Consider the following 25,078-nt stretch of genomic DNA (forward strand, 5'->3'; position numbering starts at 1 on the left):
AAACTTAGACGTGTGCTGTCTTTTCTTTGGTCGATAAACTGAAGAGCAGTGTACATATTTTTTAGTATACCATTAAGATATGTGTATTAGCTAGTAATGTATTTTTCTATCTGTTCAGTTACAGAAACATTTTTGAGTGTAGTATTAAGACGTGTATGAGCTATTAATGTAATTTTCCTCCTGTTGTATTTCAGTTACAAAAATTTATTTATTAAAGATCCTAATTTTAGAAGAACAAACCGTGTATGGAGACTTTTTCTATTAGTTGTTTGTTGGACATTCAGCCACACGTAGCCACGTGTTGAGGACAGAACATTAATATTTTAGAAGGTTTTTGATGGGACAAATGCATCTTTTGTGGTCATTACATCTGCTTTAGTGCTCTTCTGTGTTGGTACGTGGCTGGGCGTTTCTGTAACCTAATCCAGCCCACTCTCCAGATTTATGGCTCTTGGTTGAGGTCCTATCTGTTGCTTTGGAATTCCTCCTAACAGTCTGCAGCGCCAACATGGACAAGTCCTGCTGTCCAACGACAGAGATGAAATCTCAGTCCCTGCTGTAGATATGTCTGAATGTTTGCTATGCGGCTCTCCCACTTAACTTCACAGATGGAATAAAACTAATGTCCGATTGTCAGTCTTTCACAAACATTGACTTATAAGGGATGGGAGAGTGGAGTGCCTGCACTATAAATTTCAACAAGGCTCAGATCAAGCATCATAATGCAGCAGATGCAACATAAAGGTGAAGTTTTATTACACAAAATTATCTATGGTTACAGTACTTTCCAAGTCTATTTACACAGACCCTGTCCTAACTGACCACGTCTCAAAATACATGCAGTCGCTGCTGCAGTGAAATGAGCTTTAATAAAGTTTTATAACATGTGAAACACCTTTCAGATTGTTCTTTTATTTAGTTATGCACAATTTTGCACTACTTTGTGTTAATCTATCATATAAAATCCCATATTGAGGTTTGGGATATGAATAATTAAGGTCCTATAAAGGTGCAGCAACACAAACACACCTCTGTATAGATAACAGATGTCTCTGCTTGTTTTTGCCCTTTTTACGTCTTTGTAGACAGGAGAGCAGAAAAGCTGGCTGTAAGCTGACAAGAGTGTTAAGAAGACCAGCATCTGCTAAGTGAAGTAAAACAGAAAGTGGATGTTGACGTTGGGCTATCTGAGGTTGAACATGAACTAATCTTCTCAGAGAGGCTGCTGGTGTAAAGCGGATGTGTGTTTTATAAAGTGCTGCCAGTTATGTAGAGATAGGCAGGTTGCACTGTTGATTGAGCATTTTAGTTTTGATGTTCATGTGACACAGATTTGTTTTCTCAACAAGAATGTGCAATGCCTGAAAAAAATGTTTCAAATGTTTCAAATCAAATCATATATATATATATATATATATATATATATATATATATATATGCATGCAATAATTATAACAATAAAAAAATGAAATAAACATTTTTATTCTTTAAAATGCTTAAAAAGCAAAGGAGCAACAAACACAACTTCGGTACATGCATCTTTATGATTTCCAACGTGCAAAAATAAATAATGCATACGTAAAAATAGGAAGTGATCCTCGAAAACAGCTACTTCTCTTTAGTTACCAAGCGGGCCAAACAATGATGAGCTAGTCCCCACACTTACGGTACCTCAGTAGCCAAGGCAACCAGACGCGTAAATATGCACAACTAGTCAATATTAGGGAATTCCTCACCACGGTCCAGGAGGTCAGTCGATGACGCAGCAGCGCACGCAGGGCGTTGTTCTTCCATAATGAGACACTTTATAACAGAACGTCAGTGCTGGGAGCAATCTAGTCTGAGCTGGACTTTAAAGGACGGAGAAGAGTCGCTGTTGGACTCTATTAAGGGTAGACTCGTATTCACTTCTTGCTTCTGCTTCTTTTTTTTGGAATTCAAGCCTTTCGCCTGTAGGTAAGTTCACTTTGCTTTCCTCTATACTCGCTTAATTTCGGATGCACTCGCTCAGACTCAGGCGGAAGCGCGTGTTGCTCTTTACAGAAGCGCACGTAGATATGACTGAGCTGTCATCAGTTAAAATCCCCCAGAAACCTTTGTTTTAGAGTTAGAAACTTTTTTTTTTCTTTTTAAAAACGTTGGTTGTAATTCTACTTCCTTCTTAGATTAACACTCATTAACAGAAATAATCCAATTTTGATCCATGGAATCATTATGCTCTTTTAGAAGGAAAAGAAAGTACTGTTGTAAAAATGACAAATCGCTTTTAGATTTGTTCTATTTAAAGCAAAAATGTAATTGTTGAGAACAGCTTTGATTGTAATAATATTAAAATGTTTTTAAATAGCTAAAGGTGAGCTGTAAGTGGTACTAATGTATCCACCTCGACACAGAGATTAAATTTCTCTTGAAATTTAAGTAAAGGAAGGATGCAACCTTAAAGTCTCTCCCTATGCTGCAACACACACCCATATACTTAGACTCAGATGTCTCCAAACACACAGCTTCATCATCCTGAGAGATCTGAATGCTCTGCTCTTTTATCTTCAGATAATCTGACAAGATGCTGATCCTTCTGCTTGGAATCATCTTCCTGCACATTTCTGCTCTTGTTCTCCTGTTTGTGTCAACAACTGTCAGTGTGAGTAAAACTTGTATTGTTCAGTCTTTTAAGACACCTTTGTGAATTTTCTGAAGAAATACATTAGCACTCTATTAGTAAAATAATTTCCAATTGTACCTTACGACTGAGATGTTTTTTTTCTGATTTATTTCCGCATGATACTCAAAAACAAAAGAAAAATTAATATATACAATATAATCTATGCAATAATTTATACTGCTACGTGGTCTAAGTAAATAGGTACAAAATGTTGTTGGTATAAGATGGAAGAAAGAAAAGACGAAACTGGCAAGTCATGGGCGCTGAAATATTGGTGAGCAGGTGATTTGACCCACACAGTTTATGTATTTATGTTTTGTTTATTTCTTGTTTTACTTTTTGGCTACAGGTAAGTTCAGCCATTTGCCAAACTGCACACCCATTTATACATAGAAACACACCATTTCATGCCCATGTATATTGTTTCAAGAGGCAAATATTTTCCTAAGCTATGATGTTAGTCATAAAAATGTACATTTTAATTCTGGTATTTCCTGAATGTGATATGACAAGCACCCAATAAGGTTTGGTCCTCTATAATGTGTCACATTTGAATGCCCGTCGCCCATCCAAATATGAAGCTTTAGAAAGTCCTTCTTAGCTGTTGGTTTTCGTAAAGCCACACAAGATAATCAGTGGCCACTGTTTTGGTTATCCTTTTTCCAAAAGTTTGTGGTGACACTCTTGATAGTTGCAGGTATTCAAACATAACCAATCATTGTATTTGACTGCAGGTATGGACAACAGGGACAATGGGAACCTCAGACCTTTGGCTAAACTGTTCTACGGACAGTATACGCTGCGACGGAGCATCAACTGGAGGTCAGACATCTGCATATTTTTCCAGATTTTGCCGCTAAGATTCTGTTCCTGTAAGTTTTGATTGTCTAGCTCTGTTGTAAAGTAAAAAATAAATAAATAAAAAATTCTACTTTACTAAATATGTGGGTGTGTCAAAGCGCCTCTGGGACTCTGGTGCCATCTAGGGCAGAGAATGTGGCAGTGCCTTTTGGAGATTGGCTCCCGCTGTATAAATAGTCATAGTGTGATGTCCATAATAAGATCTAATGTTGGAGAGTAAGCATAGTGACAAGCGTGCAGGGAGCTGTGAATGACCTGGGTGGGGCTGCAGAGAGTATTCAAAGTTGTCCATGTCTGTGTGCTTGAATTTGTGTGTGTAGGACTACAGGACATGGCTTGTTGATGGAGGGGGCGAAGGGGTCGCCTAGTGTCAGATTAGTGTGCCCAGTGTTGGTTTGCAGGGATCATATGGGCAATTTAAAACAGCAGCTGCAGTGTGGAGATATTTATCCACAGAGATTCTAGCTGGGGATTAAGGATAAATAGATTCTTCTTTAAAATATGATGTCATAAGATAACTGTTGCCACCACAAAGTTAGCAAAGTTACTGTAAGTTTTGCCTACAGTGTTGCAGCTGCAGTCCACTGATGTCATCCGTCTAGAATGAACCCTCTCGGCCAGCTTGTGTCTTGTCAGCCGAGCAGCCGCCTGGGTGCTTTGCCTTGTAGTTTTATGGCGCACAGTGTTTGTTTGACTTGCTCATATTGGTGCGGTGACGCAGAGTGTTTATTCAGGAAGGAGTGAGTGTGTGCTGTTCCCGGGTTTGCTTTGCAGTGAGCTCGGGGAGATGGAAGATAGGCCTTCTGAAGCTCTGCTGAGCCATCAGATTCAATCAGATATTAATCATAATCGTGGTGCTCAACATCACATTTTCGGCAGGGTTTCCTCAAACTTTGGAGTTCCTTCTTGTTGTTGCCATGGTTTCAAATAGTCAGCATGACATGAGGATGTGATGCATGCAGTTATCACATGCAGAGTGAGTTGCACATCTGCATAGCCAGAAAAATTACTTCATACAGTTCACATGATCTAAAATTAGCTGTTGAGGAAGAACCTCTAGTGCCCTCTGAACACAAACAGTGAGCAAGAGCAAAAAATACCTTCCTGTTTAGAACACATTAAAATGTGGCACAATGATTCTTCTGCGAACTCTAAGTTTTGCCTCTTGCCAGGAAATGGCCGATGTCACAGTTTCCTGCCAGGAAAGGAAACATAAGGAAGGCAAAGATGTGTGTTTATCAGAAGCAGTGCTGTATTATTGTTACTCTTACGGTGTTATCACAAAATCACACATCACATCTGAAAACAGGATGATTACAGTGAAATCCAGTCTGCGCTTTGGTGATTTACAGGGTTTCAACTCTCAAAGAGCTCCAGATGTTAAAACCACAGATTGCTATAGGAATTACATTTCACTTCCCATCCTATTTGCTCTTGATGAACAGTAATGTATTATGCATCATGTGTTTTTCCATTGTTGTAAGTGCTCTTCCATTAAAACAACATCTTTGGATCACCTGGATATTTTAAACAAAGAATTTGAGCGCTTATGAAAACAATTTTTATTTGAAATTCTGGAGCAAGATTTGACTTTAGGACTTTGTGACATAGAGCATAGGCTGCTACGAGATGTTCACAGTATGACCTTGAGATTTACCATGGTTTATTAAAAGCTAATTTTAAAGGAAGTATACCTTTTTTTTAAAGGTTTTGTTGGCTCTAGTGGCCTTTATTTGAAAGTAGTTCGACCGGAAACAGGGTAATGAGAGAGAGGGGGAAGACATGCGGCAAATGTCTCCAGGCCAGGAATTGAACCTGCGACCATCGCCACGAGAACTAATGCCTCAATACATGGGTCGTGCTTTGCCCCTGCGCCCTCCCCCCCTCCCTTACCCCTTTAAGGAAGTATACTTAACATGATCCAAATGCTTACATTTAAACTGAAAAGCAACAATTATTCCTACTGCTACAAAAATAAATGTAGCGTATTGATCGGAACAATGTTAACTATACCTTCTATTTATTGCTATTATGATTTTGACACATACAAAAACATTTATAACACTCATTAATTTTAGTACCTTTTTTCAAGTAAGAATATCTGGTTTTCATTGTTAGTTTGGATTTAAATTTTATTCATATATTTCATAAAAGTGAAAAATGTGCTGCATTTTCTTTGAGTTTTCAATTCATCAAAACATTAATAAACTGTCTCCATTTATTCATCAAATCCTGTCACTAATTTTTTTTACATAGCTTTTATTAAGTTAAAGGTTTCAAATACATGATGTTTAGTTAAATATGTAGATAAAAAGAAGGTTGTTTTGAAAAGACTGTAAACTGTAGGGATGCCATTATGGAAACTATTAGTGCTTTTGAAACCGTCACTTTTGAAAACATTCAACACCTTGACCTAATGACAACATAGGAACAAGCAGTAAAGGAAGAAATGAGCATCTGGGGATCTGCATAGATAGAAATACAGACTGCTTGGAAAAACCAATGGATTCCTGGAAGGTTGGCACAGGCAATAGAAACAAGCAGACAATTTAAATCTAAATGCTAAGGTAGACAGTACAAAAACAGCAGATGTTGTGTTCGTCATCAATACAGGAGTCTAATGGGTTAATGGCCTCTTGCAGTGGAGGGCCTATCAGTAAAGATTGATCTGTTAGATTGAGTTTAAGGGTCTCCTGTGAGGGGTGCAGAGAGCTTTTAGAAACAGGATACCTGAGCTTCATTGTGCTGGATCCATTACAACATTCCCCGAAGTAAACATGACAAGGGCTTGGTCATTATGATCTGTTTTTAAAGATGCTTCAGCTGAGCTGAGACAAGGCCAGTCAAAGCACCTATTGATGTTTGTTTCCTGTTCTCATATGCTCCCCCAGCTAATTTTTGTATATGTTATGCTCTGGCTAATGAATGCTATGTTGTGTTGTTGAGTGAACTCTTCTTTTCTCTCCTGTAGTGTGGATTCAGGTGGTCCAAGCTCTGATGATCCTCTCCATCATCTTCAGCTTCCTCTCTCTGTTACTCTTCTTCTGCCAGCTCTTCACTTTGCCGAAGGGCGGACGATTTATCCCCACTGGAATCTTCCAGATCCTGGCTAGTAAGTTTGGATCAATGTAATCCTTTTTTTTTTTTTTAAATCCCTTCATAAGAACACTAAAGTCAGTACTCTGAATGAAAAAAAGTATGGAAATAGTTTCTATTGTGGAAAGAACACTAAGCATGCAATCAGAGCTACATTAGAACGATTTTGTCTGATGCATATTATTGTGTTAAAATGATGCTTATGCTTAGCCTCATAGCACATTGACTTATTCGGACTGAACAATAATAGAAAAATGCTATTTAGAACTTTATTTGTAAACAAACATGAAAACAATTTGTCAGTTTCGTTCCACTTCAAAATTACTTATTACTTTGTGTGGGTCTGTTTCGGAAACATGTAAAATAAATGTATGTTTATGGTTGTAATGTCACAAAATGTTAAAAAGGTTAGAGCTATTTATCTCTTTTGCAAAGATAAAAAAATATATAATATTAACTATACCTTCTAGTATAGTTAAGGTATAGTTAGCTATATCTTAGTGTTGGGGGTTTTGTAGTGAAAAAAGAGCTTAAGTTTTATTATGGTCAAGAAAATGCAATATTTCACTTCTTTGATACAAATGGAAAACATAGCAGCACTTCAGTAGAAAGTGCATGACTATAAAAAATATCCACCTACAGACACACACAGAGAGAGAAAATGCTCCGTTTATCATAATCTATTTTCAGAGAATCAAATTAAGACCCTGAGCCAGTTTCTAATGGTTTTCATGCACCACTTGTCTTTTGTACTCCATGCCCTTTGGACAAAACAGCTCCACCACCACTTTGTTGTGTTGTCTCTTGGCAGCTCTGTTTGCAAAATGCCAGTCCCCCCCCCTTTTTATAGCATACCAGTGCAGAGCTAGGCAACCAGGTGCCCACTCAACCAAACAAGAATGAGACAGGGAAAAAAGCCAGCGGGGTGAGTCAAAATGTCAGTGAGGTCCGTCATTGTGGAGGTCTGACAAACAGATCATCCCATGTCTGACAAGGGGTAGTGGGCGGAAAGCTGGGAAGGCTGGCAAAGGCCAGATGGGGGTTCAGAAAGCATGAGTGACTGTGATGTAATATGGAGGGCTGACCGATCCGCCTCTGCAGCCAGGCAGGGATCCGCTCTGGACAGAAGACACAGAGCACAACAGTGCAGGGAAACATGATACAATAACTGAAGGCGCTCACAGGCGGCGTTATTCCCAGCTCCTTGTCATCCCTCTTTCTGTAGGTTTGTTTGTGATGAGCGGAGCCATCATCTATACGCTGATGCATCCTGACTGGGTCTCGGATGAGTACTCGTTTGGATACGCCTACATCCTGGCATGGGTGGCCTTCCCTCTGGCGCTCATCAGTGGGCTCATCTATGCCGTTTTGAGGAAGCGAGAATGAAGTGCCACTCCATCTCAGTGTTACCAGTAACCTTTGAAGTTCCCTTCTGAATATTAAGTTGTGAAGCCAATATCAAAGAAGTAACACCAAAGGCAAAAAAAAAAACCCAACTCAAAACACCAATAGTGTCTGTTAAAATGATGTATATAGTATCTATGGTTTTAAACCTATTTATAACACTTTTTACATTTATGTACATAGCCTTTGTGTTGCTCTGTGGACATTATGAGCTTTGTTTTAGCTGAAAAAGTGCCTCTGTCTTTATTTATAAGTATGATGTCATTATAAGATGTTTTATTTTGTGTTTTCAACCATTTTTTGGATAACTGGCAAAAATTTTGGTAAATTAGAAAAAAAAAGAAAAGAATTTTGCAGCATATTAACTAAAATGCATGGTTAGTTATATGAGCGAGCCAACTTTAAATGTAGTCCAAAAATTTAGCTTAGCTGTTTAATCTAGGTTAATTTAGTTTTATTTTTCTTCTTTCACATTTTTTTAATTTCTTATTTTAAACAAAAAATATGGTGCTACATATTTATCATTCCTATTACTTATAGCAATTATATAAAATAGTTATTTTGTTTGGAATCAGTGTGAAATGATTATAGGCGAAAGGAGACAGGAAAATTTCGCAGTGTTGGGATGTCTTTTTGCGGTGTCCTTTTTTCTTCATCAGCTACTGTAAATGGTAAATAATTGAGATTGAGGTGGTGCACTAATAAAGGCAAAAGTCCATTGGAATGTCAGTATTACTCTTGCAGACCTGCACACAGAGAATCAGCTTTATTTTAATTTTTGTTTGCTTTAATTTGGATGTTTTTGACAACCTATGTTGAGATTTGAAGAAGCCAAAAGGCCTTGGAAGTTAGTTCTTTTAAAGAAAAATAACACTTTAGGGCCTAGGGAAAAAATATATCCACACTTAATATGTAATATACTACAAGTACATGCCATAAAAGACATGATAAGAGGTTAGAGCAACTTAAGATGTATTATCCCTATAAGTGAAGAAATGACAGAGAGCTACAGTGATGAAACAACTTTTAGTTTGACATACTTGAAAGGTTGTACTGCTGCGGTTTCTATGATCTCTACTGTATAACACTGTTTATATGTTGTGCATAACAGCTCCCTTTGACACTGTAGCTTAAAACGCGCACTGAATAAAGCAACATTATCTAGTACTGTGTATTCCACTGTTACAAGGGACAGACTTCCAGCTTGTAAAGCCAGGTCTCACCTGTGGAGACTCTCTGTGGACCCCAGAAAGCTGGTTGTAAGCGCATGTTTATATTGGCTTTATCAGTTTTACGTTGGCTTTATCAACTGGCAAAGTCGGCAACAGAAATGAAATCATGTAAACCCCTGCGTACATTCTGGCCAAGTTCAGCTTGCAGTACATTTGTGTGTCCTTATGCTTGTGGCTGCAAATACTGAACGTGACCAGTGTCACCCACACTGGGGCCAAGGCACAGCAAAATGCCAGTTACTCAGAACATGCAGCTCAAGTTTCACTGTGGATGTTTCTTGTGTCACATAAGATACCAGAGGACTTTAACCGCCATAAGATGGTACGAGTCCTTCACTTCTCTTAGGTTAGGGTCAAGCATTTACTTCGGAGCACTTCTTCCTGTTCGACTGTGGCATTGGGTTCAGTTAGAAGAGAGTACCTCTGATGAAAACTGCCCTCATAATCATTGTAAAGCCAAAGCCTTTAGTTGTCAATGCTATGTTTACGTCAAAACTTAAAGATGCTTCTTATGCTAATACAATTTTAATCATTAAAGAATGTTTATTAAAACCTAAACTGTGTTTTTTTTTGTCTCTTTCACTGGCATCATACACATATACTGGTGCATCTCAGAAAATCAAAATAAGTTTATTAAAAAATGAAGAACTAATCAAATTTCAACATCACAACATCACGTGTTCATTTGTTATTTTGATGATTATGGCTTACATCTACTGAAAATGCATCACAAGGAGGGAAATCCCCAAAGGACTATTGCTAAAGATGCTGGCTGAAGATCAATGTGGTATCCAAGCATATTAATAAAATGTTTAGTAGGAAAAGTGCGGTAAAAAAAAGTTAATAATAAACATACAAAATATCTAAAATAAACTACTTGACAGTGTTTCACGAGCCACAAACCACAGGGGTATTCAGGACACGGCCTACAACTGTTACATACTTGTCTGAAGCATTTCATTTGGAAATCAAGGGAGAGTGGAAAGGTACAAAGTCCATGTTGCGTGAGGTTCAGTGGGAAGTTCTCACAGTCAAGTCACAATTTGGGGTTGGTCTACTGTGTTTTATCAAGGTCAAAATCAGCACAACTGTCTACCAGGAAATTTCAAAGTACTTCATCCTACCCCATGCTGGCAAGCTGTAGGCAGCTGCCAAAGGCAAAAGTAATGTACCTGCTTTAGTGCAATGTATGAAAGGGCTTGACTAACATCCTGACAAACCCCACGCTGGATCTGTGCCACGTTGTAAAGATAAAGATGAGAGACATCAGACAGAACAGTACAGATAAGGTGAAGGCTGCTATTAAAGCAATGTGAACTTCAACTTCTGAATATAATAGTTTCACTTTGTGAATTTTATTTAATACAGTTCTTTTAAAACAAACTGTATCTTAAACTATTGTGTACAGCAGACATTCATTTGCAAGTCATAGTTACTCATCAGCTCAGAGCTGCTTTTCCTGTACCGAGATCATAATACATGTCCACAACTGTGGCAATAAAAAAATAACTCAGAAAGAGAATTGCAAGACCAAGGTCTCAGCCTCCCACGACGCCATGCTCTGAATTCCTGAGGGAAATAAGAACATTCCTTTTTGATTTGTGGGTCCACAGGCATAATGTCTGCATCGAGAAAATACTTTTATTTATTACAAAATATAATTTGGTAAGTTAGTTGATTCCTAAGAACTACAATGTCATTTTGTGGTGTTCCATTTATAGTAGAATGTTACCATCTAGTGGCTGCTTTAGGCAACAACACCAAACGTTGTAAACGACAACCTTTTCCAACAAATGCTGCCACTGTGTGGTAAAACATTGTCACTACTTGAGATGTGAGTGGAAACACTCAACATCTCTCTTGGGTGTGTGGGATTATATTTTTCTTAGTCAAGTCTGTTAAACCTCATTAACTCTGTATATGATCGTTAAATCCTTGTTGGTGTGCGATTCTAAACCATTAGTATGCACATGCAACAGAGATGGACGATTTCTCTCACTCGTCTGCCTGCATTAGTCAGTCTAATGAAGGGTCCTCCTCCAGACCCATTTCATAGGCTTTTGTGGCACAACGCCCCATTAGTGGCAAAAGCTGAAGACAAATTAGTGTCCTGATTTTGAGAAATTGTTAAAAGATGCAGACAAAGCAGCATAAGCTCAGTGCATCACAAAGAAATCTTAATAATAGAAAATGATAGAGAGTGCTCTTAATCTGTTAGGAACAGAGGTTTGTCAAAAGTTCCTCTTATTTACAAGCAGTGACTCAGACTAAACCTGAGGTCTGCTGGTAATGAATAGTATGTTAGAATATATGGTTTGTAAAAACCTATAAGTTATTCCCCAATTTCCATCAAAGATGCTGTATCACACATGTTCCTGTGAGAAGATGAATTCCTAATTCTTATTCCAAAGACATTTACCTGTTTTACTGAATAATTAAAAAAAAAAAAAAAAAAACAAGTAAAAGAAAATGAAAGCAAATAATGTTCTAGATTAGGATTTTATTATAATTGGAGAGTCATCAAACCCTGTCCTATGATTCAAATTCATTTGAATTCCTTGGTTGAATATCTTTTGCAGTTGTTTGTTTCAGCTCAAGTTTTGGAACTCCTGAAACGTTTTTTCGACATGGATACGAGGCACAAATGGTTAAGAATTTGCCCGTTGTTCCCGTTGTCAAGTCTTTAATCTACTGCTTTCATACTTGCATTTTCCTAACACCCTCTACCCATTGAGTAAATAATCATATAAATCTTCACTTTTTGAACAGCATTTCAAACTTGTGACTTTAGTACTTTAGTTTTTTTACTAACTTTAGTTTTTGTGGTCATCATGTGACACATTGATGCCCAAATTCATCGTTGCATATGTAATGCTGTAATTTTTCAGCAACATTTGGCTGCAAATGTTCCTTTATTTAATGTCTTATGACATACTTATTGATTTCAGAGATGGGGGATGAATATAACAACTGTAAACTCAGCATAGTTGAAAGGGAAAAGTTGTCATTTTACCATAGATGTCCTTTCAGAAAAAAAAAAAAAACCCAGGGAAGATGTGACACAGAACATGTCAGATAAGTCATTCTTCAGTTGATTACCTTCAGCATGCAAAGTTTTCAGCTAATGCCTCTTTGGGAATCCCCTTGTTAATGTTGAATCCCTATTCTCTGTCAAACTATGCTATTTAAAAAAAAATTTTTAAATAACTTTAATTGAAAAAGAAACAAATCTTGTCAGCTTTGAACAACATGGCTAAAGAGCCAGAACAAAAAAAAGAGAGAAAAACTACACCATTTCAAGGCAAAATTTATTCTACTGTAGGAGATAACAGGAGAACAATTAATGGGATGTACATCCAGATATGATGGAAAAGGAACTGAAAATCAGTGCACATGAACATAGTTTTAGTTTTTAATTTTATTACCAATGATATTGAGCAATAACAACAAAACAGTTCAATAATTAGAAGCAGAAAATGGTTAAATTTTTCAGGACAATCATTCCTTGATCAATGTTTAAAAGCCCAGGAAGCCCGGTACGTTCTGGGTGTCTGGGGATTTTCACGTATCATTGTTTCTTCTTCACAGGGTCAATGGCAAGCTTTTGAAATAATCACTTTTCCTATTTTTCTTCAAATTCTCCCCACCTGGTCCTGTCACACCCAATGTCACTATGACATCCTGCCTTCACACCTCAACCCCATCCAGGTTTTCCACTCTGAGTCGACTGGGAGATAATATTTTCTCATTTCTCAAACACAATGGAGGGGATGCAAACAGAAGGCCCACCTTAATCTATCACAGCTTCTTCAAGGGTGCAGGGGTGCACTGTGACAGGCACGAAATCGCAGGGCCGGTTGGGAGGACGACAACAGACGCAATTAAGGCTCATGAAATGCAAATGTCGTGGGTTGGGGTCGGGGAGGAGGGCCTGGCTCGCTGAGCTCTGCTGCCATCTGCTTGCCATCACCACCAGTGGAAGAACCTCAGGGCCCGGGTAATTTGTAGCTTCAATAATTTCAGCCTCAGACAGGGAGGAAAGGATGATAGGAAGCCGTGATAGCTACACAGACATGCAGCTGCTCAACACACAAGGTTTAGATTAGCCGGTCTGCTCTCACAGAAATACGTTCACCTCTATTTCAGGGCAAGCATAAACACACTTGGAAATTTGCATGCAAGCCCGCGTATACATGCATCCCATGTGCAAACACAGTCCCCCTCTCGCCTCCATCTTTACTCCATCAAAGTCGAGCCCAATCCAAGATGTATCTTCAGCCGAGAGGGACAAGAAGTCCCTGAGGATGTTTGAATGATATTTGGGAACATGATCTCTAGCCGCCAGGGGCCCCAGGATAACCTCAAAAACAGATTCAGGCCCTCGCTCTCCCCCTTGAGCGTTGTTTGAAGGGGTCAAAGTGGACATAGTGTGTTCTTTTTCCTCTTTCCTCAATGGCACAGCCGGCCATTTGTCATGCGGAAACGGACGACCATAACTGAACCAACAGACCTCACGCTTTCTAAAACTCGCCACATCAACTGCTTTGGTGGGTCAGCGCCGAGTCGAGGTCGTCCCCACACAGCTGACCCCTGAACCCGCAGGTGTCCATCACGCTCCGGATGCAAAGCAGAGATTGGCAGTCGATGGAGTCAGGGACTAAATCAACTGCAGCTTCTGCCATAAATCAACTTCACTTATGCCGACTTGCACTCACAGTGAGGGCCTAATCATTTTATCAACAATAAAAACCATGAAGAGAAAGAGTCTAAGAACTCGATCAGATGTGAAGGAGCTCTGAGGTGGACTTGGAGCAAAGTATGTTCAGAAGCCAACTATATTTTCAGTGAGAGCACCTTCAGCAGCTGGAATATATTATAAAACATCTGACTACCAGAAGGCCTAACTTGCAGGGTCCTGAAGCTAAAGTAAGGCTAGAAATGCTCACCGACAACTTTGGATTAGTGTGATTTATTTAGAGATGTCTGATTTTAAAGTTAAAACATATTAGAGAGCAGAGAATGTGCTGCACTGTTATGTTGTAACTTAAGTAAGTCATGCTGCCACATGATGGCCTATGCTGCACAAAAATAGGCAAAAGGTTGAGCATAGACTGTAGCTTTAAATCTTAAATAATGACAACACTCTAAGTTTAGAACTTAACTGTATTTTCCTAGTAATTCAAGTAATTGTTAGCAAAATGGGTAGCCAATTTAGACAAAAATATATTTTGAACGTTTCAGGCGCAGCAAAAGCATTAACTTTTCCAAGTTTCTCTTATTTCAATTCACATATATGATTTTTTTACATATTTTACTATGATTTTATGTGAGAAACTGGAGAAAAATAGAGTAATACTTTGTAGGACCAATTTACAATGGATATCTTTCAGGAGTTTGTCTCTACCAGTCTTTCAAATGGTTGCAGTTGCCTACAGACAGACAATTGCCACCATTCTTCATTACAAAGAAACTCAAGTTTAGTCATGATATGTTCAAGGTTTAGCATTATAGTAATTCCACTCTGTTATAGACTTCTCCTCAACTTTCCCCCAGACCAGTCTGCTGTGTTTATTTGTCTTGATGCTTTTTGGTTGTTAATGTCATCAACAAACCTCTCCAGCCTTCACAGAAGAGTCAGATTTAAAATGAGCTTTAAGTCAAAGCTTTCAGACTTTCATCTGTAAAATAAAAGCCGCGCATCCCTTTGCTTCCATTTGGTAAGTATGCACTACTTTTTGGTTCCACTGAGACAAAGTGAAAATGAAAATTCAAGGTGTATAAATACAACCACGAGAAACCACAAATTAGTGGGAACAAGGCTGTATTTTAAGTCTGCAGACAGAGGAGCTAAAATGGCCTCCGAGATATCCAGTTAAGCTTTGGCTGCTCAGATGGACGACAGTAAAATCTTCTTTAATGGTCAGTGAAGCCTTATAAACCCCCAAAGTAATAGCAGGGGCTCATATTTCCTTTAGAGTTATTTGTCATTGGGCTGCAGTTTACGCTTCAGTCATTAAGCCATGGTTTTGCAGACACTTCACATTTATCCATGCATGGCCATAAACAGTAAATCTGGAGAATGAAAACGTTAAGATATCAACAATGTCAGGCAACCTAAGAAACACAACACAATGTGCTGAGCATTCATTGTACACTGGACCTGTTTTGATATTATAACTATAATACGCTTTTCAAAGTAATCATTTAATGTATTATTTCTAAGGAGTTGTCAGAATTTTTTAGTTTTACTCTATGCGACTTTCTTTTTTTTTCTCACATCAAATATTTGATGTAAAATATTTTGTTAGAATTTTAATATTTTACATTTGTAAAATTTAGTGTGAGGAGCAGGAAAAATGAATATATTACACAACCAACAAAGAGTTACATTTTCTGCAAAAAAAAAAAAATACTTATGAGGTGTAGAATACTATATTGCCTGATTAATATGTATGTAGTCTTTCATGTCTTCTTAAGTGTTTATTACTAATCTACATACCTTTCAAAACTAATTAGGATAATGAACAATAATTTAATTCTACTTAACTGATGATCACACCAATAAACCAAAAATGGGCGTTCCATGAGATTTATTGCCATGAAGCATTGTTACAACAACAATAAGTTCACGATATTGATTTCAGACAATTTGAAATTTAGTTGCTTTCTTGAAACAAGATTTTTTTTTTGTTTTATTGGGAATTTGGCCGCATTAGTAAATGTAAACTTACAGGTCGGTAAAGAAGTTAACAAAGGGGAATGTTGTCCCAGGGAGTGAATTGGTAATGCTATGTGATTATGCAGTTAATATGCTCAGTGAATCCTATTAAAAAGGAATTCTACAAAATGATCAGCATGTTTAGTGCCACTAATGAGCTCTGTTGTTGTCTGGACACTGTGACAAAACTGTGTCAGCAGCTCAGACAAAACACGTCCTCAGATTCTTAGAGGACATCCCCAGATGATTATCACAATGATTTATTTACACTTCATCCTGAAAGCCACAGACATGACTCCTAATTGTGACATTGCATTCTGTTTGAATAATTTAACTGATCTAAAATGGGTCTGAGTGGTGAGAAAGAAATCCTTTCTGTTTATAGATAAAGAAGGGATTCCAACTAAAGTTTATTGGAGCTGCAATTAGTGAACTTAATTAGACAGCTTCTTTTGGAGGTCTACGACGTCCTGAAATAAACCTTTATGTAAATGAAACTGAGACAGAGCGATAACAAAGATGGATTCCGTAATCTTCTCTCAGTAGAGTGTCTGCCATGGTCCATCAGGAGATAGCAGGCGTGGGCTGATAGCAAAGAGACTTTAAAGCCGTAAGTGCTCGTGTAACTGGGAAGCTGTGGAATCCCAGGACAAAGGAGAGAGGCTGAAGGGAGATAAGGCGGATAAGACAGAGAGTGCCACAGCATTTGCATGCAAAGAAGCTGCACAATTAGAACATATAAGTGCATATGTGTACAAGACCCAAATAACACACCGATAAATAAGAAATTCAATCCAATAAGTATTTTTTTTTTTTTACACATGGAAGAAATGTAATCTGTCAAATGAAAAATAATAAATTTACCACAGAGTGAATTGATATGACTGCTCTTCCTTCAATCTACTTTTAGGAGGGACTATGCTTCCGGCTTGCACATTATTGTTGTGTTGTACATCAATACACCTCAGAACAGGAAGGTTAAAACTGATACCCAGCTGAAACACCCCTACAATGATGACATAGGAAATGACAGGTCTGGTTTGCAAAATGCAGCGTAAGCATAGCAGAAAATGACACACCATCCAGCACTGCTGTTTGTCATAGGTAATTCTGGGGTACTGGCTTGCAGGGGATAAGGACATTCGGGCTCCAGTCTAACATAAATACCAAAGAAGAATTGAGAATAGGTGTTTGATTTATGGCATGGCCTCTGTATTTAAAAACAAAACAAACAAACAAATAAATCCGTAGAATTTAAAGCAGGTACGTCAGAAGTATTTGTTATGTGGTGGGGGCGCATTGGCAAGGAAAGGAATGGGTACCACGCAACTCACAAGTTGTATTCGGTATTTGACTGGTCTTTCATGGTTCTCATTTTAACTGCAGTGTGTGGAATATTTTACTTTGATTTTTTCTTTTGACAAATATCAACTTCTAACGCTACTGAACTTCTTTCCAGGAACTTCATAGGACTATAGTTCAATCATCTCTATTGCAGTTACATCAACTGAACCACTAGCACAGTAAAACCAGAAAATACTATCACCTCATGACACAAGCCAGACATTTAGAGTTGGGATGGGATTTAACGTATCTTGAATCTAGCTATTCACTTTGTTGTTTCTTAGAGCTTTTACAGTTGTGCTCTTAGAGCATGTGTTGGGGTGAGTTGTTGCAAATAACCAGGAAAACCCAGAGTGAGTTATGAGTATTCTCCTAATAATGAAGTAATATTTTATTACAAAGGTAGGGGTGTCCTAACGAATATTTTTCAAATGTGATGTGGACTCGACCCCTTCAACACATAATTATTGTGAGGCAGTAGATGGACAATTTCAATAGAAAAGATGCCCAGATGCCAGTGAAAGGAGAAAAAATGCCCCTTCTTTCTGCTTTGACAAGAGATTGACCAGGAGAGGTTTGAAACTTTTGCACAGTATTTTTATAAACCACATTTTCAGAGCTAATGATTGGATCTTGTCAACAGATCTGATCTGTAAACAGAGTGGGAAACACACTACACAGAAAGTAAAATTATCAACAAATCAGAATTTAAAAAGAAATAAATATAAGAAGAATTTTATGTATAATGCCTTAATAAAGTCTTAAACATTGTAGGGCTCAGGTTTAATGATACAAGATCATGACAGTAAAATCATTCACAATGTAACTGCATACACTAGGTTTTTTTTTAATTGTAAAATTTTAATATGAAAAGTGTTGGATCATTTATCAAAAAGACAAGTTGATGGGTCTCCGTCTCATATATACCTGCTTCTAAAATGTCTCAGTCTGGAAGGGCCTTGCACTGAAAGCCTGCAAAAAAGCTCTCACTCTTCATACCTAGAAACGCTGTGGACCCACAGTACTCAGCTGTAAATCACACACACACATATATATTTAGAGAGGGAGACACGTCTGGATAATGTTCACACTACCACCACTCACACAGGCTGCACTGGGAATTCTAAGGACATCACTTGAAAACACACACAAACCACACGGCCCCTTTATGCTTCCCCACCCCTAACAATCAAAGGCCATATGGCAAACATATTCCTATGGTTCATTGACTTTTATGGCTGTAGCTTAAAGAATGGGCCACGGCTTGGCTGAAGGGTGTTTTGGGGGGCCAATTTGAAGGGCAAAATAATACACTCTGCCCTCAGTCCATTAGGGAACCTTTATTTCTATTAGTCCACCCAGTGGGCACTCTGGGACCATAGAAATAGCCCTGGCTAATTAGGAAAGAAAACATAAGCACATGACGTGTTTCAGAGCAAAGTACATGGTGCGCGGCTGCTGATTTTTCCTGCATTAGCTCCTAAGTCTGTTCATGCGTCATTTGGTCACTTCACTGGACCTAATTGGGCTTCTCCAGTAGAGTCAGCAGTCATTAAACAGCCAAACAAAAATGATTTAATTCTGCTTTAGGTATCTCAAACATAAATGAAAGTGACTTTGGGCTGCATAAAAGTAACTCAGTTCAAAACTTAATGAGCTACAAAATGCTGGAGTAGCAACAAAAACAGTAGAAGCCAACGTACACTGGAGGTGTTAACTTGGGGATATTTACAGGGCTGTTTTCCTTCATTAATCAGGAGCAATAACTCAACATTTGGAAATGCTAATCTGCTGGTCAATGCTTTCCACTGATCCAGAACAGAACCTCCGATGACAACCCTCAGAGCTGAGTTTTGCCTTTCACTAAAGGTAAGTCACTACAACCTGAGATCAAAAACATAATAACAAGAAACCTTATCTTTAAGGAATTTCATGCCTTATTGCCTACTTCTGTAAGGGGTAATATAAAGTTTAACCCTCTCTCCTTTCTTTCCACAGAAGCGTTTTACAGCATGCTGTAAGTCACTTGGACAGCATTCTGCACCTAGCCATTGACCTGCATCTGGACAACATCTGGGGTCAAAAAAGTCATCCTGACAAGTGTTCAACCATGTGGATATTTCCTCCTTCACTTTGAGAGGTCACTGTGGGCAGGGGTGACAAAGGAAACTGCTGTGTTAGGGGAATAAAAGAAGAAGGCAGCTTTGTAAGAAGTAATGAACCACATCACAGAACAGGTTTGAAAATGTTTGACAGAGGAACTGATAAGAGACGGTGAACATCATGTATCATATTCAGTAACATGAACAATAAGTCCAACAAACTGCTTGACACAAAGTACTTTAAAATCCTCTCTAACCAGAGATCAAATGGTCTACTTAAAACAGGGGAGATAAAAATGATTAGGTCTTATTAGGTTCTATTTCCTAATGTCATTCCCAAATCCTTAAATAATCTCAAAATGATCCAGGTTTATTAATTTTGTGTCTAACATGGGCAAAGTGAAGACATGATTTTTTTTTTTGCATTCATAAATGGAAACAAGTTAGTAAGCCAGACACTCCACAATGAGTGCAAAGTAAGAACCTGAGCTGTATCATCTTACATTTAAGTTGAAGTACTTAAAAAGTTCTCTGCAAGAGGTGAACTTAAAACCTGGGGTGAAGGAGGCTCATGCTAAATGCAAACTTTTTCATAATCATGTCCTTGACTATTGCACCAAAGTGATAGATGTAGCTCAAATCTTGCATATTATTTATCCATTATTTTCTGAGGCTCTTATCCAATGTGTATGCTTCTGTTCCCATTTTGGATCAGTGGACTCTTATGAAGTATGAGAAACAATATCTGCTGATTAAACCGAAATCTCACTGAGCAACCTTCTGCTGATAAATTGGAGCAACATAATCTATTTTCTTTTTCATATAAGACCATTAGGTAGAAAAGAGAACATTTATTTTAAAGGATTATGTGCCAAAGCCGGTATTACCATATATTGGTCTCTTTAATATACGCAAAGAACCCTGTTAAATCCGAGATGAAGGAAAAGATGATTTAGAATTTTTCAGCTGCAAAGCCACTGTAATTTATTCTATTTCTAGAACAAGAAATAGAATAAAGACGTGTACATCTCACTGATGTACACAAATCAGCTACAACATTGTGAGCGCTTGCCAATTGGAGTGTTGATCAGTCTTGTGCCGCCAAAAAAGTGCTGACCCATCTGGTCATCGACTCCACTGAACCCGTTGTTGTGTAGTAAGAGGTCTACACAATAACCTCTTGGTACAAGTTTTGTCCATGAATATCTATACATAATATCTTAGGGCAATTAGTAATAAAACTAGTAATTTAGATCAAAATTACCAAGTTGGGATACCATGTGATTATCAACACAATAACAGTTAAATAGTTCATCCTTAGTTACTGTCTATAAATACATAGGTTAGGTTAGGCCTAGGTTTTACAATAACAGATGAAGGGATAAGTCCAATGCTGACATTCTTTGAAAAGTAAAACATTATGCATGTATGAAACCCCCCCCAAAAACTTCTCTCCAATTTAAAAGTTTATTAGCAATAGGAATTCAGCTTTAGTTAAATACTTTAATCAACAAGCTCACTAAGCTCGTAACACTCAACTAAACCGCCAAGTAAAGATTAGTGAATGATGAAACTAGGAAACTACTGAAAGGTAAAACAGTAAAAATATACAGGAAGGTAAGTCCAAAAATGTGATGAAATGATGTCACAGTTCATTATGAACTATGAATGTTCAGAAACCAGATTTAAGCAAGATTTAGGAAATTATGCTACATTTGTTTTCAACTATTTTTAATGAGTTTGCACCAGAGTATGGTGTGGATTTTTCACAGCAGAACCAGAAATACATAAATTATCAAGCATAAAGTAACCCATAGAACTATATATAAAGATTTCACAGTCCAGTATGAATATGCATGCTTAAAGAGACCACAGTTTGAGTTTTGGGATGATAAGACGGAGGATTTTTAGAGAATGCTGCCCCTCACAAAACGGTGGCGTAAAGAAGCTGTTTGCTATTTTTAACCATCTCTTCTAAGTTCAAAGCACCGTAAATAACATTAATTATTGATAACCACCAGTTAACAGCATGAGCAGGGAAAAGCTATGTTTGGAGCCCTGAGTTTTACTTGGCATATAGAAGTACATATAGTTTAGCTAGTGTTTAACTAAGAAAATTGAGCCTTTGGCATGTTTTAGGGCTTTTAATTTCCATTATTCATGATGATTTATCACTTACAGCTTATGAAAACAACATTTAAGATCAAAATAGTACATCAGACCAAAGAAAACATTCTCATTACAGAAATGAGAACTTGGTATGTTCAATATCTACTTAAAGAATTTTTTCAAAGGTACTTTTAATCTGATAAGTCTCATCTGAACGCATATTCAGACACTGCAACAAGATAAGCCATAAAGTGCATACATTTTAGAGATTTTATTCATCCCAAGAATCAGTGGCCCTGAAAGCAAAAGTGATCAAAACTAATGGTTTGTTTATTAAGCAAAGAGGAAGGGGTACTGCTTAATTTGAAAGCTTCATTTGCCAAAATGGAATGCAAAAGCTGAATAAGTGGTAAATGGTAGCCAATAACAGAAAGGTTAGTCTCAAGTGCAAACTGTAGGACAGGGGTGCCCAAAGTCGGTTCTCAAGGGCCGGTATCCTGCATGTTCTCTCCCTGGTGATAGCAGCACCAGGGAGAGAACATTGACATGCTGAAAAGTATGTCAGTGTTCTTCTAAGGCCTTCTAACGAGTCATCATTTGATCCAGGTGCGTTAAACCAGGGAGAGAACTAAAACATGCAGGATACCGGCCCTTGAGGAACGACTTTGGGCACCTCTGCTGTAGGAGATAGCATGGGTGTGATGTCCTGACCTCCATGAGAAGTGCAGTCACGTTGGGCTATTGTTCAGTCTTGTAATTAAAGAAATCATTAAGATCCAGACAGATGGGAGAATGGTACCAGATAGTATATATTACATCATTGTTCAAAGTCAGGAAAGAACATTAAATCCAGAAAATAATGCATTTTAATTATTTGATGAAAAAGATTATAGTGGAGCCATCCTCATACAGACAGCATGCTTATTACTGCAATATTCTTTCTTTGGTTTCACCAAGTTAACAACACGTATCGCAATGGGACAGCTTCTCAACAACATCGGTGAATCGAAGTAAACACATCCTAAACATAGTCAGTGTTGAAGTTTACTTTGAACAAATGGAATAATGAAGTATAAGGATAGCGGTTCGACCTCTTCGATTCCAACACTATGTGGAATAGAAGAAAAACATCACTAATAGTATCAGGAATTGTTGATGGCATTCATGTTCTTCGTTTGCCTGAAATCAATGAAGACTCGTTTTCTATTGAGCTAATGGTAAATGCATTGGGGAGTGTGCATTTGAACCACTTTTCATTAACAGAAACTAGCTTTTAATGATGTCTTGTCTCATCAAGACTGATGGGATAAATTGATTTTGCACAATTGTTTGACCTTTTCCCCCTGAGTTACAGTAGTTAAAGTGAAAGAGAGGCGGCAAAGTTGCATATGAGTTTGTCAGCTATATGCATCCATCACTGCAGGCCCACGCACGTATAAAGAGAGTGGATCTAGATAATGAACAACAAGGATAGCTGGACATCAGGATAATAATCCTAAAAATGCTAAGGACTATGATGGTTAAAATGCTGCAGAAGTTTGTCTACATAACCTCCCTGTGCACAGGAAATCCATCCTCGCTGATCCCAGAGAACCTGTCAGTGCCTTTTTTGGACTTAGTCCATCCTCCCTTCTTCCATAGCCTGCGGGAAGCAGACAAATGAGTGACAGAGCAACTACCGTCTTGTCTGTATTCAGGGACCCTGTCAGGTTACTCAGTGGTCATTAAAATGACCAATAACACTGCAGGGGATGCTCCAGATGATTTTGCCTGTGTGCCTTGAGCTCACCTCTTTATATGCTAATGACTATGTGGCTGTCCCATGTGCTAATTTGTAACAGCTTGGCCAATCAGTTGGGAACTCTTTGGTTACCATGGTGCATCTCAGCAGGAGTTCCCTGGAACCAGGATGAGTTTTAACGAAGACAGGTGGACAGCAGGGATCTGTGGTAAAAACCCCCCAGCTGTGTTCAACTCTGAGTCATGACCCCAAGATAACCACCAGCCAGAGGTCATTTCTATTTAAGAATATTTAAAAATGTAGACTTGTTAAATTATACCTGAACAATTTATCATACTCATCAATGGCATTTCAATGTGTTTTACTGCAACTGAAATCAGCTGCTTGAATGCAATTTTTGGTGGAGTGTTATATTTATGATACTGTATTTCAAAACTCTGATTGCTAAAAACACATTTGGTGAGATAGGTTTGCTTTCATCGTCATTATACCCAAAGTTGTTACAGTATCTTAGAATCCAAGATGCTAAAACCTGAGGACAGGAATTCTTGTGAGGGATCATAATACGTACATAGCTGACTGTTTTCTTACTTGTGCTTCCCCACACTTTATTTTTCAACTGTAAAGTGACGGTGAAACAAACTAACTGAGTTTTCTTCCTGAAGTAACAAGCCTGATGCCAAAGAGTATAATACCAATACCGGCTTTGAGTATCTGTCAGAAATTACGCACACAAATACTCAAATACCAAGCAAGCCCCAGTAACTATATTTTCTGAGATATATTAAATTCAGTAAGACAAAAAGAAAAACAAGTTTTATTTTGCCAATTGATCACTTAAAAAGATTCTTAAAACATGTTAAATACTGTTCAATATGTATATTTGCATGCATGTTGGGGTGTGGAGTATTTTAGTTTTGTAAATTTCAGGGTTTAATAAGTTACAGGTCATGTTTTTACTTTTAGTGACAGATGAAATGCAAACTCTGTTGAAGTGAAAATTGTAAGCCATTAGGATCAAGATAATTGTTTTTTTTCCCTTTTTAACATGTTGCACTTCTCAATATTCTTTATCTCCAAACATGACTGTTTACTGCTGTATAATCCTTAAACGTAACAACAACTCTAATGCAAAATGCAATACATTTTTAAGCAGTAAAATACTTAGGCATACATGAATGCTAATGTCAGTAAAGATAAATGCAAAGGTTAATCCCCCACAAAAGGCCATAAATGCCTTAATCCACAATGATCTCCTCAAAATAAGCCAACTCTACTGGAGACAGTGATTCAAGAAGGAGAATTAGATTCTGTTAAAAGATCCATGAAATCACTCCTTCTGTCATTAATGAGCTGTTGTAAAAACACATTGTCTTTGCCAGTGGGAATGAGGAGTGGTGGGGGTCAAGTGGAGAAAAACTCCCCTTCACAGGAAACTTTCACCGTAAAGAAACTCTGTTCACATTAAATTCTTTCCTCCTCCTCCTCCTCCTGCTCCTCCTTCTCCTCCTCCTCCTCCTCCTCCTCACAACAATACCCATGGAGCTATCTGAGTAACTGTCTAATTAGGACTGGTAAGATGAAAAATAATTGGACTATTTCCCTATTAAAGGGTGACCCAATGGGAACAGGGAATCAGGAAGCTTTTAGGTCTGATGGAAACATAGAAGGAAGAGAAACAATAGCACCACAGGTCTAGTCAAGTCCTAAACAAGTCATTGTTAAATTTTCAATAAAAAAAGAAGAAAGTCAATTTAATCTGTTTTGCTTCAAACATATTTTCTGCTTTTCTGACAGAGTGTTGAGATT

The 25,078-nt window shown here is 37.9% G+C and overlaps 1 protein-coding gene across 2 annotated transcripts; it reads left to right on the forward strand.

Annotated features, from left to right (window-relative positions):
* The first annotated feature begins 1,789 nt into the window (after positions 1 to 1,789).
* pmp22b (peripheral myelin protein 22b) lies at positions 1,790 to 9,813 on the forward strand. 2 transcript variants are annotated; one of them, XM_028030058.1, is made up of 5 exons: positions 1,790 to 1,952; positions 2,551 to 2,641; positions 3,397 to 3,484; positions 6,495 to 6,635; positions 7,845 to 9,813. In XM_028030058.1, the coding sequence occupies exons 2-5, from the start codon at positions 2,564 to 2,566 to the stop codon at positions 8,003 to 8,005; spliced, it is 468 nt and encodes a 155-aa protein (XP_027885859.1). In that variant the 5' UTR covers positions 1,790 to 1,952; positions 2,551 to 2,563; the 3' UTR covers positions 8,006 to 9,813. The 2 variants fall into 2 exon arrangements, with proteins under 2 accessions (XP_027885859.1, XP_027885858.1); XM_028030057.1 differs by having other exon boundaries at positions 1,793 to 1,956.
* The last annotated feature ends 15,265 nt before the right edge of the window (positions 9,814 to 25,078 follow it).

The sequence above is a fragment of the Xiphophorus couchianus genome, chromosome 10 (assembly GCF_001444195.1).
Source record: "Xiphophorus couchianus chromosome 10, X_couchianus-1.0, whole genome shotgun sequence".
Classification (NCBI taxonomy): domain Eukaryota; kingdom Metazoa; phylum Chordata; class Actinopteri; order Cyprinodontiformes; family Poeciliidae; genus Xiphophorus; species Xiphophorus couchianus.

Bases quoted from the DNA above. Each gene is read 5' to 3' on its own strand.
- pmp22b (XM_028030058.1), top strand. From the start codon at position 2,564: ATGCTGATCCTTCTGCTTGGAATCATCTTCCTGCACATTTCTGCTCTT. The intron at 2,642-3,396 runs GTGAGTAAAACT...ATTTGACTGCAG, and splicing joins TTGTGTCAACAACTGTCAGT to GTATGGACAACAGGGACAAT. The intron at 3,485-6,494 runs GTCAGACATCTG...TCTCTCCTGTAG, and splicing joins CGACGGAGCATCAACTGGAG to TGTGGATTCAGGTGGTCCAA.